This window comes from Thecamonas trahens (genome assembly GCF_000142905.1).
Source record: "Thecamonas trahens ATCC 50062 unplaced genomic scaffold supercont1.33, whole genome shotgun sequence".
In the NCBI taxonomy this organism is placed as follows: Eukaryota; order Apusomonadida; family Apusomonadidae; genus Thecamonas; species Thecamonas trahens.
In genome coordinates, this window is record NW_013657647.1 from 131713 (window position 1) to 143179 (window position 11467).

At 62.3% G+C, this 11467-nt stretch overlaps 5 protein-coding genes across 5 annotated transcripts; 2 read left to right on the forward strand and 3 right to left on the reverse strand.

Annotated features, from left to right (window-relative positions):
- Positions 1–390: 390 nt before the first annotated feature.
- Positions 391–1547, forward strand: AMSG_06495 (uncharacterized protein; the record flags this gene model as incomplete). Its single annotated transcript, XM_013900893.1, has 3 exons — positions 391–518; positions 636–1164; positions 1200–1547. 3 exons carry the CDS (start codon positions 391–393, stop codon positions 1545–1547), a joined length of 1005 nt encoding a protein of 334 aa, XP_013756347.1.
- Positions 1339–5600, reverse strand: AMSG_06496 (uncharacterized protein). Its single transcript, XM_013900894.1, has 2 exons — positions 5396–5600; positions 1339–5167 (listed from the first exon to the last, which is right to left on the reverse strand). The coding sequence occupies exons 1-2, from the start codon at positions 5582–5584 to the stop codon at positions 2330–2332; spliced, it is 3027 nt and encodes a 1008-aa protein (XP_013756348.1). The 5' UTR covers positions 5585–5600; the 3' UTR covers positions 1339–2329.
- Positions 5601–5832: 232 nt separating this feature from the next.
- AMSG_06497 (RNA-binding protein NOB1) lies at positions 5833–7555 on the reverse strand. Its single transcript, XM_013900895.1, has one exon. The coding sequence runs from the start codon at positions 7533–7535 to the stop codon at positions 5850–5852; it is 1686 nt and encodes a 561-aa protein (XP_013756349.1). The 5' UTR covers positions 7536–7555; the 3' UTR covers positions 5833–5849.
- A 318-nt stretch (positions 7556–7873) lies between these two features.
- AMSG_06498 (ankyrin) lies at positions 7874–9552 on the forward strand (the record flags this gene model as incomplete). Its single annotated transcript, XM_013900896.1, has 2 exons — positions 7874–8815; positions 8878–9552. 2 exons carry the CDS (start codon positions 7874–7876, stop codon positions 9451–9453), a joined length of 1518 nt encoding a protein of 505 aa, XP_013756350.1. The 3' UTR covers positions 9454–9552.
- AMSG_06499 (uncharacterized protein) lies at positions 9497–10998 on the reverse strand (the record flags this gene model as incomplete). Its single annotated transcript, XM_013900897.1, has 3 exons — positions 9497–9507; positions 9543–10604; positions 10737–10998. 3 exons carry the CDS (start codon positions 10996–10998, stop codon positions 9497–9499), a joined length of 1335 nt encoding a protein of 444 aa, XP_013756351.1.
- Positions 10999–11467: the final 469 nt, after the last annotated feature.

Below are 11467 nucleotides of genomic sequence, written 5' to 3' on the forward strand. Positions count from 1 at the left end.
GACTGACCCAACGACCGACCGCACCACCTGATGAGGGGGGGGGGGGGGGGGGGGGGGGGGGGGGGATGGATGCACATCGCACTCTGTATACTCTTGCACAAGCGTCTCTATTCTTAGCGTTGGTACGCTGGGATGGTCCAGTGTCCAGTCCATGAGTTCATGATCAGGACTTGCCCTTTTCACTACACCCACCCAACAGCCCATCCATTCATCCATCATCCATCACATGACCGAGTCGTACCCTCGGTCTGCCGAGTGACACACAGACACACACACACACACACACACACACACACACACACACATACACACACACACACATACACATACACCTCTCCCCCCCCCCCCCTCCACACACACACCTCCTACTTGGAAAACACAACAGAAGCCATGTCCGCAGAGCGTGTGCTGTCTGCAACAGAGATTCCGGATTTTGTGCAGGAGGCCGAGGTAGAGGCAGCCGAGACGTACCCGGACGGGGCGGGAGCATGCTCCCATCCAGAGGGCTATGTCCGCCAGTCTGTCTACGTTTGTTTCACCTGTCTACCCAATGCAGGAGAATACGGTGGTTTTTGTGAGGCATGCGCTGTCTCCTGTCATACCGATCACGATGTGCGGCCCATCTGGGACCGTAGAGGCTTCCGATGCGACTGTGGCACGCCGGCCATGGGCGGCTCAAAGTGCTACGCCTCGGCTGATGCGCCTGGTGAGGCCATCGAGCGGGCAAGCAACCCGTTCAATCGATACAACGACAACTTTCGGGAAGTGTACTGCTCTTGCAAGAAGCAGTACGATCCGCAGGCTGAGGAGGACATGCTCCAGTGTCCGTTCTGTGAGGACTGGTTCCATCTCTCCTGTCTACTGCTCAGCTGGCCAGAAGCCATTCCCAAACCCGATCTCTCACAGCAATTTGCCCGCATCGCCTGTGCTGCATGCACCTCCGAGTACTACCCGCGCTTCCTCGGCTTTGTTGCCCCGGTTCCCGGCCTGCCTACTCCCAAGCGCGTCGCTAGCGACGACATCGGCCCGTCGGCCAAAAAGGCCAAGACGTCGACCATCACCTCTCTGGCCACCGGTGCCTCTAGTGGCAATGGCAATGGTGATGAGAGCTCCAGCGTGACGTGCAAGTACGCCGGGACCAAGATCGAGCCGCCGCCGCACGGCGTCTTTGCCGCCTGCCGGCCGACTGGCTCTCCCAGCTGTGCACCTGCCGCTCCTGTGTCGAGTTCTACGCAAGCTCGCCCGCCACCGACTTTTTGCTCAAGGAGAGCGAGGACCAAAGCCCGCTCGAGCCCGAGTCGGACCACCTCGTGCAAATGGATGTGACGTCAATGATGAGGAATGCCCTCCGCAAGTTTACTGAGACCCTCATGCCAGGTCAGGACGCTGCGCTCACTGTCGCGATCCAGGCCTTTTCCGAGGCCATCCGCAACGCCTTGGCTCCGTTCGCCGACTCTCAGCAGATCATCACCGAACAGCAGATGCGTACAATCACCGCAGAGGCTGCTTCCGCCGCCCAGGTGGCGCTCGCCGGCTTCCTTAGTTGAGGTCAACTTCCTCAGTTGAGATTACCAGTCCGAGTCGGTCGCGAGGTCGAGCGGGAGTGCGTCGCCCGAGTCGTCGAGGTCAAGGTCGAGGTCAAGGTCGAGGCCAAGGTCAAGCGTGGTCTTGCGTGGCTCCTTTCCACCTCCGGGTGCCTCGCTGCCATCGCTTCCGCCAATACCGTCGTCGTCAGAGACGACGGCGACGTCGTCGTCTTCTCCGGGAATGTCGCTCCAGCCATCCGAACCGGAGCCAACCGCGCGCGGAGTCGACCGCCGGGTCCCGGCTGGCGGCTCCCGCTTGGGAGGCATCGGACCGGGCATGTAGTCGGACGTTGTGGACGACGCCATGAACGACGAGATAGACGACGAGCTCGAGTTGGGTGTCTCCTCATCTTCGGGCCGCTCGTCGTTCCGCCGCCGGTACTCGCGGTACCACATGAGGACTTGGGCGAGGTTGAAGATGACAAACACCAGCGGCGGGAGCACAAAGAGCGCCACTGACTTTTTGAGGACGAGCGTCAGTAGCGCGCACACAAATGTCCACAGCAGCGACATGTCGAGCCCCATCTGGATGCCGTTGACCGACGGCGTCTTGAACGGCGGAAAGAAGAGAGTCACAATCGAGAGGGCCAGCGAGCACACAATGCCCAGAAACGCGATGAGGTAGCCAGAAGTCGAGAGGAGAATGACGCTGAGGGTGAGCGCGACCTTGACCACCAGCAGCACCATGCCAAAGATGTAACCCTCGCGCGACGACTCTAGCGGGTGAGCGTGCTCGAAAAAGGTCATGGCGTCGTCGCGCCAGTTGAACGGGTTAAGCTTGACCTCGATCGACGAGAGCTCGCCGCCGACTCGCCAGAAGCGAAGCGCCACGACAAAAAGTACAAACCAAGCGCGCCGCCCACAATCGCCATCGGTGTGTGGCCCGAGCTCCAGCAGACCAAGCTCGTCGGCGTGTCCGGCGAGTTTGCAGTGGCGTCGGCGACCTTGGCGCGGCCGTCTCCCGGATCACTTACGCAGTCAAACGCGCCCGAGAGCGTCTGGAAGACCGGAAGAAACGCTGTCGATGCGAGGAGGCCCATGATAAACTCAAACGAAAGCCATCCCATCTTGAGTACCGCCGACCCCGGCCGCATGAACTTGGCCTTTTCAAATTTCTCCTGGACCTGGAACGCGCAGAGGAAGATGCCAGCAAGGACGGCGGCAACGGCAAAGCGGACCTCAAACGAGTCAAAGATGTCCGTAGTGCCGAGCGCAAGCAGCGCCTGCGTCGCCTTCTTCACCGACTCGTACTCGTCTGGCCACTTGATCGACGCCGTGAAGGCAAAGCCGACAAGCTGCAGGAACGAGATGATCATAAAGATGACCGATGAGATGAACCGGCAGCACGAGCCGTACCTATCCTTAATCCGGGTGATCTGCGACTCTTCGCGGCATTTGCCGCGCGCCACCACCCCGTACCGCCGCCACTGCGAGAGTGAACGGAAACCAATGTACGTCGAGACCCCGTACAGCGTTCCGCGATCCTCGACCACGGCGTTAACACCCTCGTGGTAGTCGTTAAACTCCGCGACCGGCGAGTCCGAGTCAGTGTCCCACACAAAGAGCTTGTTGCTCTTGGCGTCGCGCCCAAGAAGCACCTTGTCCTCGCCGGCAAGCTGCATCCACGCCACAGAGTGTGGCCCGCGGTAAATGCGGACCTTTTCTCCGGTAGAAAGCCGGAACGCGTAGATCGACCGGTGACTCCGCTTGCCTTCTGCATACAGCCGGTCGGTCGAAGGCGAGACAAGCATGGATCCGATGCTGGCCCGGCCGGGCACCTCGATCTCGCGCGTAAGTTCCAGATTCCGCTCCAAAGAGTACATCCGGATGGTCTTGGCAGCAACAATGAGATAGCCCTTGGTCGCCACCATCTGCGAAATCGACTCTGGCCGCCAGTACCCGCCTGACGCCTTGACGTGGCCCACAGGCAGCTTAAACCGTCGCTCGCCCGAGTTAAAGTCAAAGACCAGAATCTTACCCTCGCCGGCGGCAATGACCCACTCGGGATGGGTGGTGGGCACGACCGGCGCCACAAAGTCGGTGGCGTGGAACGGGTATGAGAGAACGAGCGAATTGTTGACCCCACTCCCGACGTCGAATCGGTACACACCATCGTGACCGACAAGGAGAAGCTCCTTGGACTCGGCCAGCACGGTGTAGTCGTCGTTAAAGTAGAGATCGGTGTCGCCATCGTCGATGATCTGCGAGAGCGGTTCAAGCGTCGACAGCTTCCACACCACGTACTTTTCCACGACTGAGTTGGACGACGACGCCACCAGGAGGTCGGCTTCGGGCACAAGTTTGAGCGTGGAGACAGACGCGCCCATCGGAAGCCGTGCCATCTCGGGAAAGCTGCCGTGCATGGCATACGCGATGACGTCACGCTCTTCGCCTCCAATCCAGAGCCACCCACGGTCATGGTCGATGGCAACGACGTTGATCGGAAGCCCGATGGACGAGACATAGGTTAGCAGCATCTCACCGGTGTTCGGTGCGATGGCGCGCGGCGGCGAGTGCCCATTCGTGTTGCCGATGATGACGTAGCCGAGTGGCGAGAGCGTCGACGCCACCATAGTCAGAGCGGTAAACTCTTCTTCGTTGGTGTACTCGCGCATGCCGTCCTGCAGCACCGTGTGGCTCCACAGCAACGGCGGGGCGACGCGGACAACGCCCCCCGACGACGGCGGAGGCACCGCAGCAGCATGCTCGAAGCTCGACGTGCCCGAGCTCGAGCTCGAGTCGGACACCGGCGAAGCATCGCGCGCCGGCATCTCGGATGCAGCGCCGGCAACGTCGAACAGGCCCTGGATGTCAAAAGCAAGGACGTACTTGTTGATGGCCACAAACAGGGTATGCAGCTCAAGACTGAGGACCATGTCCTCGATGAGCTCGTAGCGACCCATGCCTTCGAGCGAAGGCAGGGTGATGATGCGAAGCAGGGTCTCGGACGGCCAGTGCCAGACTCGGATCTCCGAGTCGCAAGAGCAGACAACAACCTCGTCATTCTCACCTGTAAAGACAAGGTTCTGGACATCAGCATATGGGAGATCGGGGTGCTCGTTGATGGCGCCGATGAGCTCGCCAGACTCGACGTCAAAGAACCGGACAAGCGGATCGTCATCGGCAGTGCAGACGGAGAAGACGACCGAGTTGTCGCGGACAAAGCCGACCGCGTCAATGTCGGCGCCGTGCCCACTCAGGACATGGACCCGTTTGGCCGTCTCCCGGTTGAAGATATAGAGGTTGCGGTCAAAGCAGCCGGCGGCGACAAGAGTAGGTGAGACCGCCAGACACGACATGCCCTCACGGACCTCGTCCGACTCGTCTGAAGCCGACATCTCGACAGTCAGCGAGCCGCCGACATACTTGGCAACCTGCTTTCCGGTCCGCATGTTGAAAGCATAGATGGCTGAGTCATCGACGGAACGGCAATCGGAGCCCCAAGCCTGCACAAAGGCGATGCGAGCCTCAGAGTCGACATGCAGGCTCCGGAGCGTCTTACCGCCCTGAGGCTCGGGCAAAACTTCGATGGTGCGGACCACGAGTCCAGTTTTGAGATTCCACGCCTGGAGCTCGTGCCTCTGTGGTTGTAGTGATGGTTGATGGTGGTGATGTTGATGGTGACAGGGGTGGTGGGGGTCATGGTCATGGCCATGTTCATGGCGGCAGTCAGTGCGGTGATGATGTGATGGTAATGGTGAGTGTAAGCGCGCCAGTTGCTTCCTTTGCAAGGAGACGAGGTCCGGGAAGAAAGGGGGCGGGCGGGGGAAAGGGGGGAGAGAAGGCAGGGAAGGGAGTGGGGGGCGTACATTGGTGGTGTAGAGAAAGTCATCATCGGCAGCCATGGTGACGAAAGCCCCCTCGTAGAGCATCAACTCATGGCCTGTGGTGGGGTGGAAGGCAGCTACGCGTGCGTCAATGGCCTGGAAGACAATGTCATCGGTGGCAGCAAGGCTGGGCAGACGGGGTCGGACATACGTCGTCTTCCGTTCAGCCATGGTCACTCCACAAGCCACTCGTCCTTTCTTCTTGCACAAGATGACGGGGCGGTGTGGTTGGCCTGTTCTCCTCCCTCCAGCTGTGCAGCAGATGGAGCGAAGCCAAGTGGCGGGAGCAGGGGGGGGGGGGGGAGAGGAACTGTCGCGGTCGAGTGACCACGGCCACGCCGCCACACATTGCAACAAACTGGTGACGGCTACGGCTGCAATCTCCGATCCACAGTGGTAGCCAGTCATCCCACTATACATTGTCTACGTGTAGGTTTTAACGCCCCTTGGGCTTGGCCCACTCGTTCGGGTTGCGCTTGCCGTAGCCGATCTTCGACCGGGCGTAACGCTTGGTCTTGGCCTTGGCGCCGGTAAAGTGCGTCATGACGTCCGGGTCGAGCACCGAGTTCTTCTTGCCCGACCGCTGCCAGTTGATGCCGGTCTTGTGGAGCATGTCCTCACGGAGCACCATGTCCTCACCCTTCTTACCGCCCTTGGGCTTGGGGATCGAGTACTTGGTCCCGCGCAAGTTGTAGTTCTTGCGGTAGCCGCCGCGGAGCTTGACCTTGCCGTTGGCACCGACCTCGATGGCCACCTTGATGAGCGCCTGGTTACCACATGTTCCGCAAAAGATGCGCTCAGCGTTGAGCTCGATGGCGCCACACGCGTGGCACCGCTTGCCAAACTGCTTGACCTTGCCGATCGCCATGCCGTCGATAGAGACCAGCCGCAGCCCAAGCTGCAGGATCACGTTCTGCATGGCAAAGTCTGTGGTGACGACACCGACCTGGCCCGCCAGCGACGACGCGCTTGTCACCGTCCGGTCGCCCATGATGACCTTAAAGTTAGCCGGCGAAATGAAGACGTCAAAAGGCGAGGTCGGCGCAGTCTTGGTCGCAACCTTGCCCTTGCCCTCGCCCTTGCCCTTGCCCTTGCTCCCGGACTCGGCCTTGGCCTCGTTCTTCGGCTCGGCTGGCGCGGCTGGCTCGGCCTCGTCTTGATCGTCGGCTTCGACTCCAGCTGCGGGCTTATCCTCGGCGCCCTCGACTGCATCCTCAGCGGGTGCATCAGGCGCGGCCTCCTTGGCCTCGAGGGCAGCCTTCCTCTCCCTGGCTGCGGCGCGGCGCCGCTGGCGCGCCCGGCGGCGCGCCCGGTTGCGCGCGGTCTTCTTTGCCTTCCGCTCAGCTTCGGTGCTGACCTGCGCCTTGGCAGCCTTTGAAAGCGAGCCGCGCCACGAAGACTGCGGCTCGGTTTTGAGGTTTGCCGTCCCGTTAAACTCGTACTCGTACTGCCAGGTAAGCGCAATGACCTTGAGATCCGCGACCGAGAGTGCGGCAAAGTCGCCGGTCTTGCGGGCAAAGTTGGCGACGGCAGCAACGGCCTCGGCCGACGGCTCGCGTACAACAAGCTCGTCGGGCATGAGGCGCATCTGCTTCCGCGAGTGCCGATCCTTGATTTCCTGCACCACCTCGGGCACCGTGTAGAAGGTCTTGGCCATGTCACGCAAGTTGGCGCCCTTGATCAGCGCGCCCGAGTCGACCACCAGCCGCTCGAGCAGGTTCTCCTCGCCAGCAAACGAGACCTTCTTCCCGCCTTGTGCACCCATGCCGTCCACATCCGCACCAGCACCATCCCCACCTTGGACTTCCTCCTCGCCAATGCTGTCCTTGTTGGCAATATCGCCGTGCATGCCTCCAGGACCCATACCTGGTCCAGCCCACACCAGCGGACCATCCACGGGTTCATCCAAGGCTGCGATCTTTGCCCAGGAGGAGCCACCGGGAACGACGACTGGGACCGGGTCCACAGGCGTAGGCACGCCTTCTATCTCGACCTCTTCCTCCTCTTCAATATCTACCTGTGTGGCCTCCACATTCGGCTCGTACGTCTCTCCCATGGCCGTCACAGGCGTCACCAGCACCGCCACCGTCTCATCTTCCTCGGCGTCAGCAAATCGCGACATGAATCAACCCAAACCAATCGAGTCGAATGGATGCACCACCGCCGGCCAACGACTCCGCCGCCCACCGACCGGCCGGCCCACCAACCACCGACCGGCCGGCCCACCAACCACCGCCTAGCCCACATCCCTCTCACACCACCCAGCGCCCGAAAAGCAGCGGGGACAAGGTGTGTGTAGAGAGAGGAGGGGGGGGGAGGTTTATGTTCTCGCCACGCCCACCTGTGACAGAGAGTGGCCAAAAGCCGCCGTTCCCCTTGCCAGGACGGACGGCTCGGCTGCCATCGCCGCTGGCCCGGGTCCGACCGGTACGTCGCCCAAGAGCTGCTACGGCTGCTGATATGCCATCGCCATCGACTTTGGCCCTGCCACCTGGTCTCTCCGAGTATCAGAAGCAGGTGCGGGCCGAGGAGCAGGCCCGTAGAGTACGGATCAAGGCCGAGGTCCAGCGCCATCTCGTCCGGCCGCCGCTGGTGGCTGCCATCGCTCCTGCTGCTGCGCACCGCAAACAGGCTGTACATGCAAGATCGGGAGATTCTAGGCAGTCGCCGAGGCGTGGCCGGCGGACAAGCCGAGCAAGAGCTGCCAGAGGTGTCGGCGCTGCAAAGGGAAAAGCCAAGAGCAAGAGCAAGGCCGCCTCCTCACATGCCGATCAGCTCGAGACGCCACCAGCCTCGGTTGTCTTTGCGCCTGATGCGTGGGACGACCAGCTGCTCGAGCGGCCAGTCTCATCGCGGGAAATGTATCCGGACGCTGCAGTGTATGTGGCGTCGACGGCACACTATGCAGGCGCGGCAGACCTGCACGACTTTCGATCCAAGGCCATGATCCGCATCGACGACGCCGACGACGCCTCGTCGGTCGACACCGACTTGGGCCACATCGACCGAATCCACCACATCAAGAAGCGCTCAAATAATCAGACCCACGACCTCCGCACTGACTACCACGAGGTCTCGGTTCAGATGCTGCGGGCCAAGCACCGGCGTGAGCGTGCGGCGCGCACCGCGGCGCAGCAGGCAGAGGCTATGGCTGCCATCCAGGCGGCCGAGGACAAACGCATCGGCATCGAAGAGCAGTACATGACCCGCAAGCGACTTGCTACCCGCCGGCGCAAACAGATGCTGGCGGTCGAGCGCGGCATTGACAACCTGCTGGGCATGGAGGCCACCGCTCTGCACGCCATCCGCACGGCTGCACAGCTGCGCCCGAACCCCGAGGCCGACACCCGGCCGGAGCGCGACATCTTTGACTCGTTTGTTTACATCAAGGAGGAGCCAACGGTATGGATGTCGGCTATGAAGGGCGACACCGCCATGCTTACCAAGCTCATCGAGAAAACAAGGTCGACATCAACACCCGCGACCCGTCATCGGGTGAGACTGGGCTCTTTGCCGCTATCCGGGCCGGATACACCTACCTTGCCGAGTACCTCCTCGACCACGGTGCATCTTCAACAGCCCGCGACAACATGGGCACCTCGCCGCTGCATCTCTGTGGCACTTACGCCGCGCCCGAGGCGCTCATGCGCCGAGTCATCGGCGGCGGAGCTGACATCAACGCCGCCGACAAGTTTGGCACCACCCCGCTCATGGCTGCCACCCAAGCAGCGCAAATTGACGCCGTCTCATCGCTCCTTCGCCTTGGTGCCGACGCCACGCACAAGAACGTGGCCGGCGAGACCGCCTTCGACCTTGCTTCGTCGCTCGCCGACAACCAAGTCAACGACGACATGCGCTCGCGGCTCAACATCATCAAGGACATGCTGCGCCCGTCGCTGCCCAAGGTGACCAAGCAGGCATCGGCGCTGTCGTTGCCGCACAGCTTGCGCAAGCGCTCAAGCACCGTTTCATTTGCGGCCAAAAGGTCACGTTCTAGCCACGCTCAGGTCGAGCTCGGCCTGACGGAGCGCGTGCCGTAGCCGCTGCACCTCGCTCGTCAGCGAATCCTTCTCAGCCTGCAAATCAGCAATATGCTCATCTTTGGAGGCAATTGTGGCCCACAGTGAACTCACCTCGCCCTCCAGCCGCGCGTTTTCCGACGACAGCCGGTCAGCGCGGTCGTTGGCCTCGGTCGCAGCCTCGGTCATAGCTGCGGTCATCTCGGCCGCAGTCATCTCGGTACCTTCCCCTCCGCAGGCCTCCTCGGCTGACCGCTGCGAGCGCGCACTGAGTGGCGGAAGCGAGGTCAACGACGGCAAGCCTGTCCGTGACGTCGAGCCGATCGAGATCGACATTCGCCGCCCCGCCGACGCCCGAGCCTCCATGGCGCCGAGCCGGATGCGAAAGTTGTCAGCCTTGGCTTGCTCGCGCATCTCGGCTTCGCGCAACTTGCGCTGCATCTCTGACAGCTGCTTGTACGCGTTCTCGTAGTGGGCGAGCACCGACTCGTATCGCAGTCGAAGTGAGTCGCGCTCGCCCTGGACCCGCTCCAGTGCCTCCTGCACCTCGGCCAGCGCCTCGGGCGAGACTCCGCCGCCACCACTTACAATCGAGTTAGCACCTGTGGTCGCCGCTGACACAGACGGCATCACCATCACCGTCTCCTCAGCGCCGCTCGCTTCATAACTCTCTTCGTATGAGTGATAGCTGTATGAGGCCGATGTCGAGCTGGTGCAGCTGGAGCTCGAGCCCGAGCCCTGGTTAGACTCTGGCCGTGTTGTCTCTTGTGAACTCGACCTGTGGTTGTCGTCCGCCACAAGTGCCTGCGACCAGGTCTTGGACCGGGAAAAGTTGGATCGAGACATGAGACGGCCAGTAGTCTTGGCACCCCCAACTGCCTCAGCCGCCGCGGCCTCCCCGCCCTCCTCCAATATGCCGGAAACCTCGCGCACCGGCTCAAGAGTGAACGAGTCGCTCAGCCGCGAGATGATCGATGGCGGGCGTCGATTGGCATCATGAATTGTGCGGGCATTGCCTTCACCTGTCCTTGAGCCATCTGAACCGCTCGAAACGACCGCGCTGGTCTCGCTGTCGGGGTTATCGGCCACACGATCGACCGCACCAACTCGGCGCGACTTGGCCTTGGTCTTGGCCTGGGCCTGAGCCTTCTTCTGCGCTTTCGGCCGGCGGCCTACACGTCGCCTCACTCTGCGCGTCTTTCTGACACGTGGCGGCAAGAAGGCAGCGACATCGGGATCAGCCCGCGGCCTGAGCGAAAAGGCGAGCGGGATGCTCCCGTCGGGACGGACAGCGAGAGCAAGACGCTCATAGTCTGCAGCAAGGCGGGCGAGTGCAGCCTTTGCCCGCTCTGCCGTTCCCGCCGACTTTTGCGCCATGTCCAGCTCTGCTGTCAGACGATCATTGGCAGTCCTCAGCGTCTCGTTGGTGACAAGCAGGCGCGAGACGAGGTCGTCGGTAGTGAGTCTGGCCAGGTCGGGCTCAGCCGCCACCGCCGGGCCGATCACCGCAGCCCTACCCACCACCCTAGGCAAGAATGACGCATACTGTGCCGGACGGTGCGTCATAGTGTGCGTCCCCAGAGTGGGGTAAAGGTGAGTGAGGTATCCCGCCATCCCGCCCGCCTCTCCTGCCTGCCCGCCTGCCTCCACGCTAACCTTCCCGCCAGCTCCGCCCCCCCGCCACCCCGCAGCGGTCGAGGCGCCGGCGTAGCCCGAGGCCGACGCTGACGAGGCAAACGTGGTGTGCCTACCCGGAGTCGGGTCGAGGTACGACGCCGCCGCCGGACGCTGCGAGTACGGCACATTCGGCTCGGTCGCCGGCCATGTAGGCCGCAAGCGTCGGGGCGCGGGCGGCGAGCTCTGGTGACGGCGAACGCGCCGGCGAGGTGCGCGCCGGCAGGCCGTATGCATCGGTGTGGCGCTGATAAAGTGAAGTGTTGTCTTGCGGGAGTCCGAGCGAGGCCGTCAGCGGCGTGCGCGGCGGAAAGAGGCCAACGTCGTCCGACTGCGTCGGCGGGCGAGAGATCCAGAGCGA

What these genes read in the sequence shown, in the direction of transcription:
- AMSG_06496 (XM_013900894.1), bottom strand. Translation starts at nt 5,584, where the DNA reads ATGGCTGAACGGAAGACGACGTATGTCCGACCCCGTCTGCCCAGCCTT. An exon ending in ACTTTCTCTACACCACCAAT is followed by an intron (nt 5,168 to 5,395) that starts GTACGCCCCCCA and finishes CTACAACCACAG; the next exon opens with AGGCACGAGCTCCAGGCGTG.
- AMSG_06497 (XM_013900895.1), bottom strand. Translation starts at nt 7,535, where the DNA reads ATGTCGCGATTTGCTGACGCCGAGGAAGATGAGACGGTGGCGGTGCTG.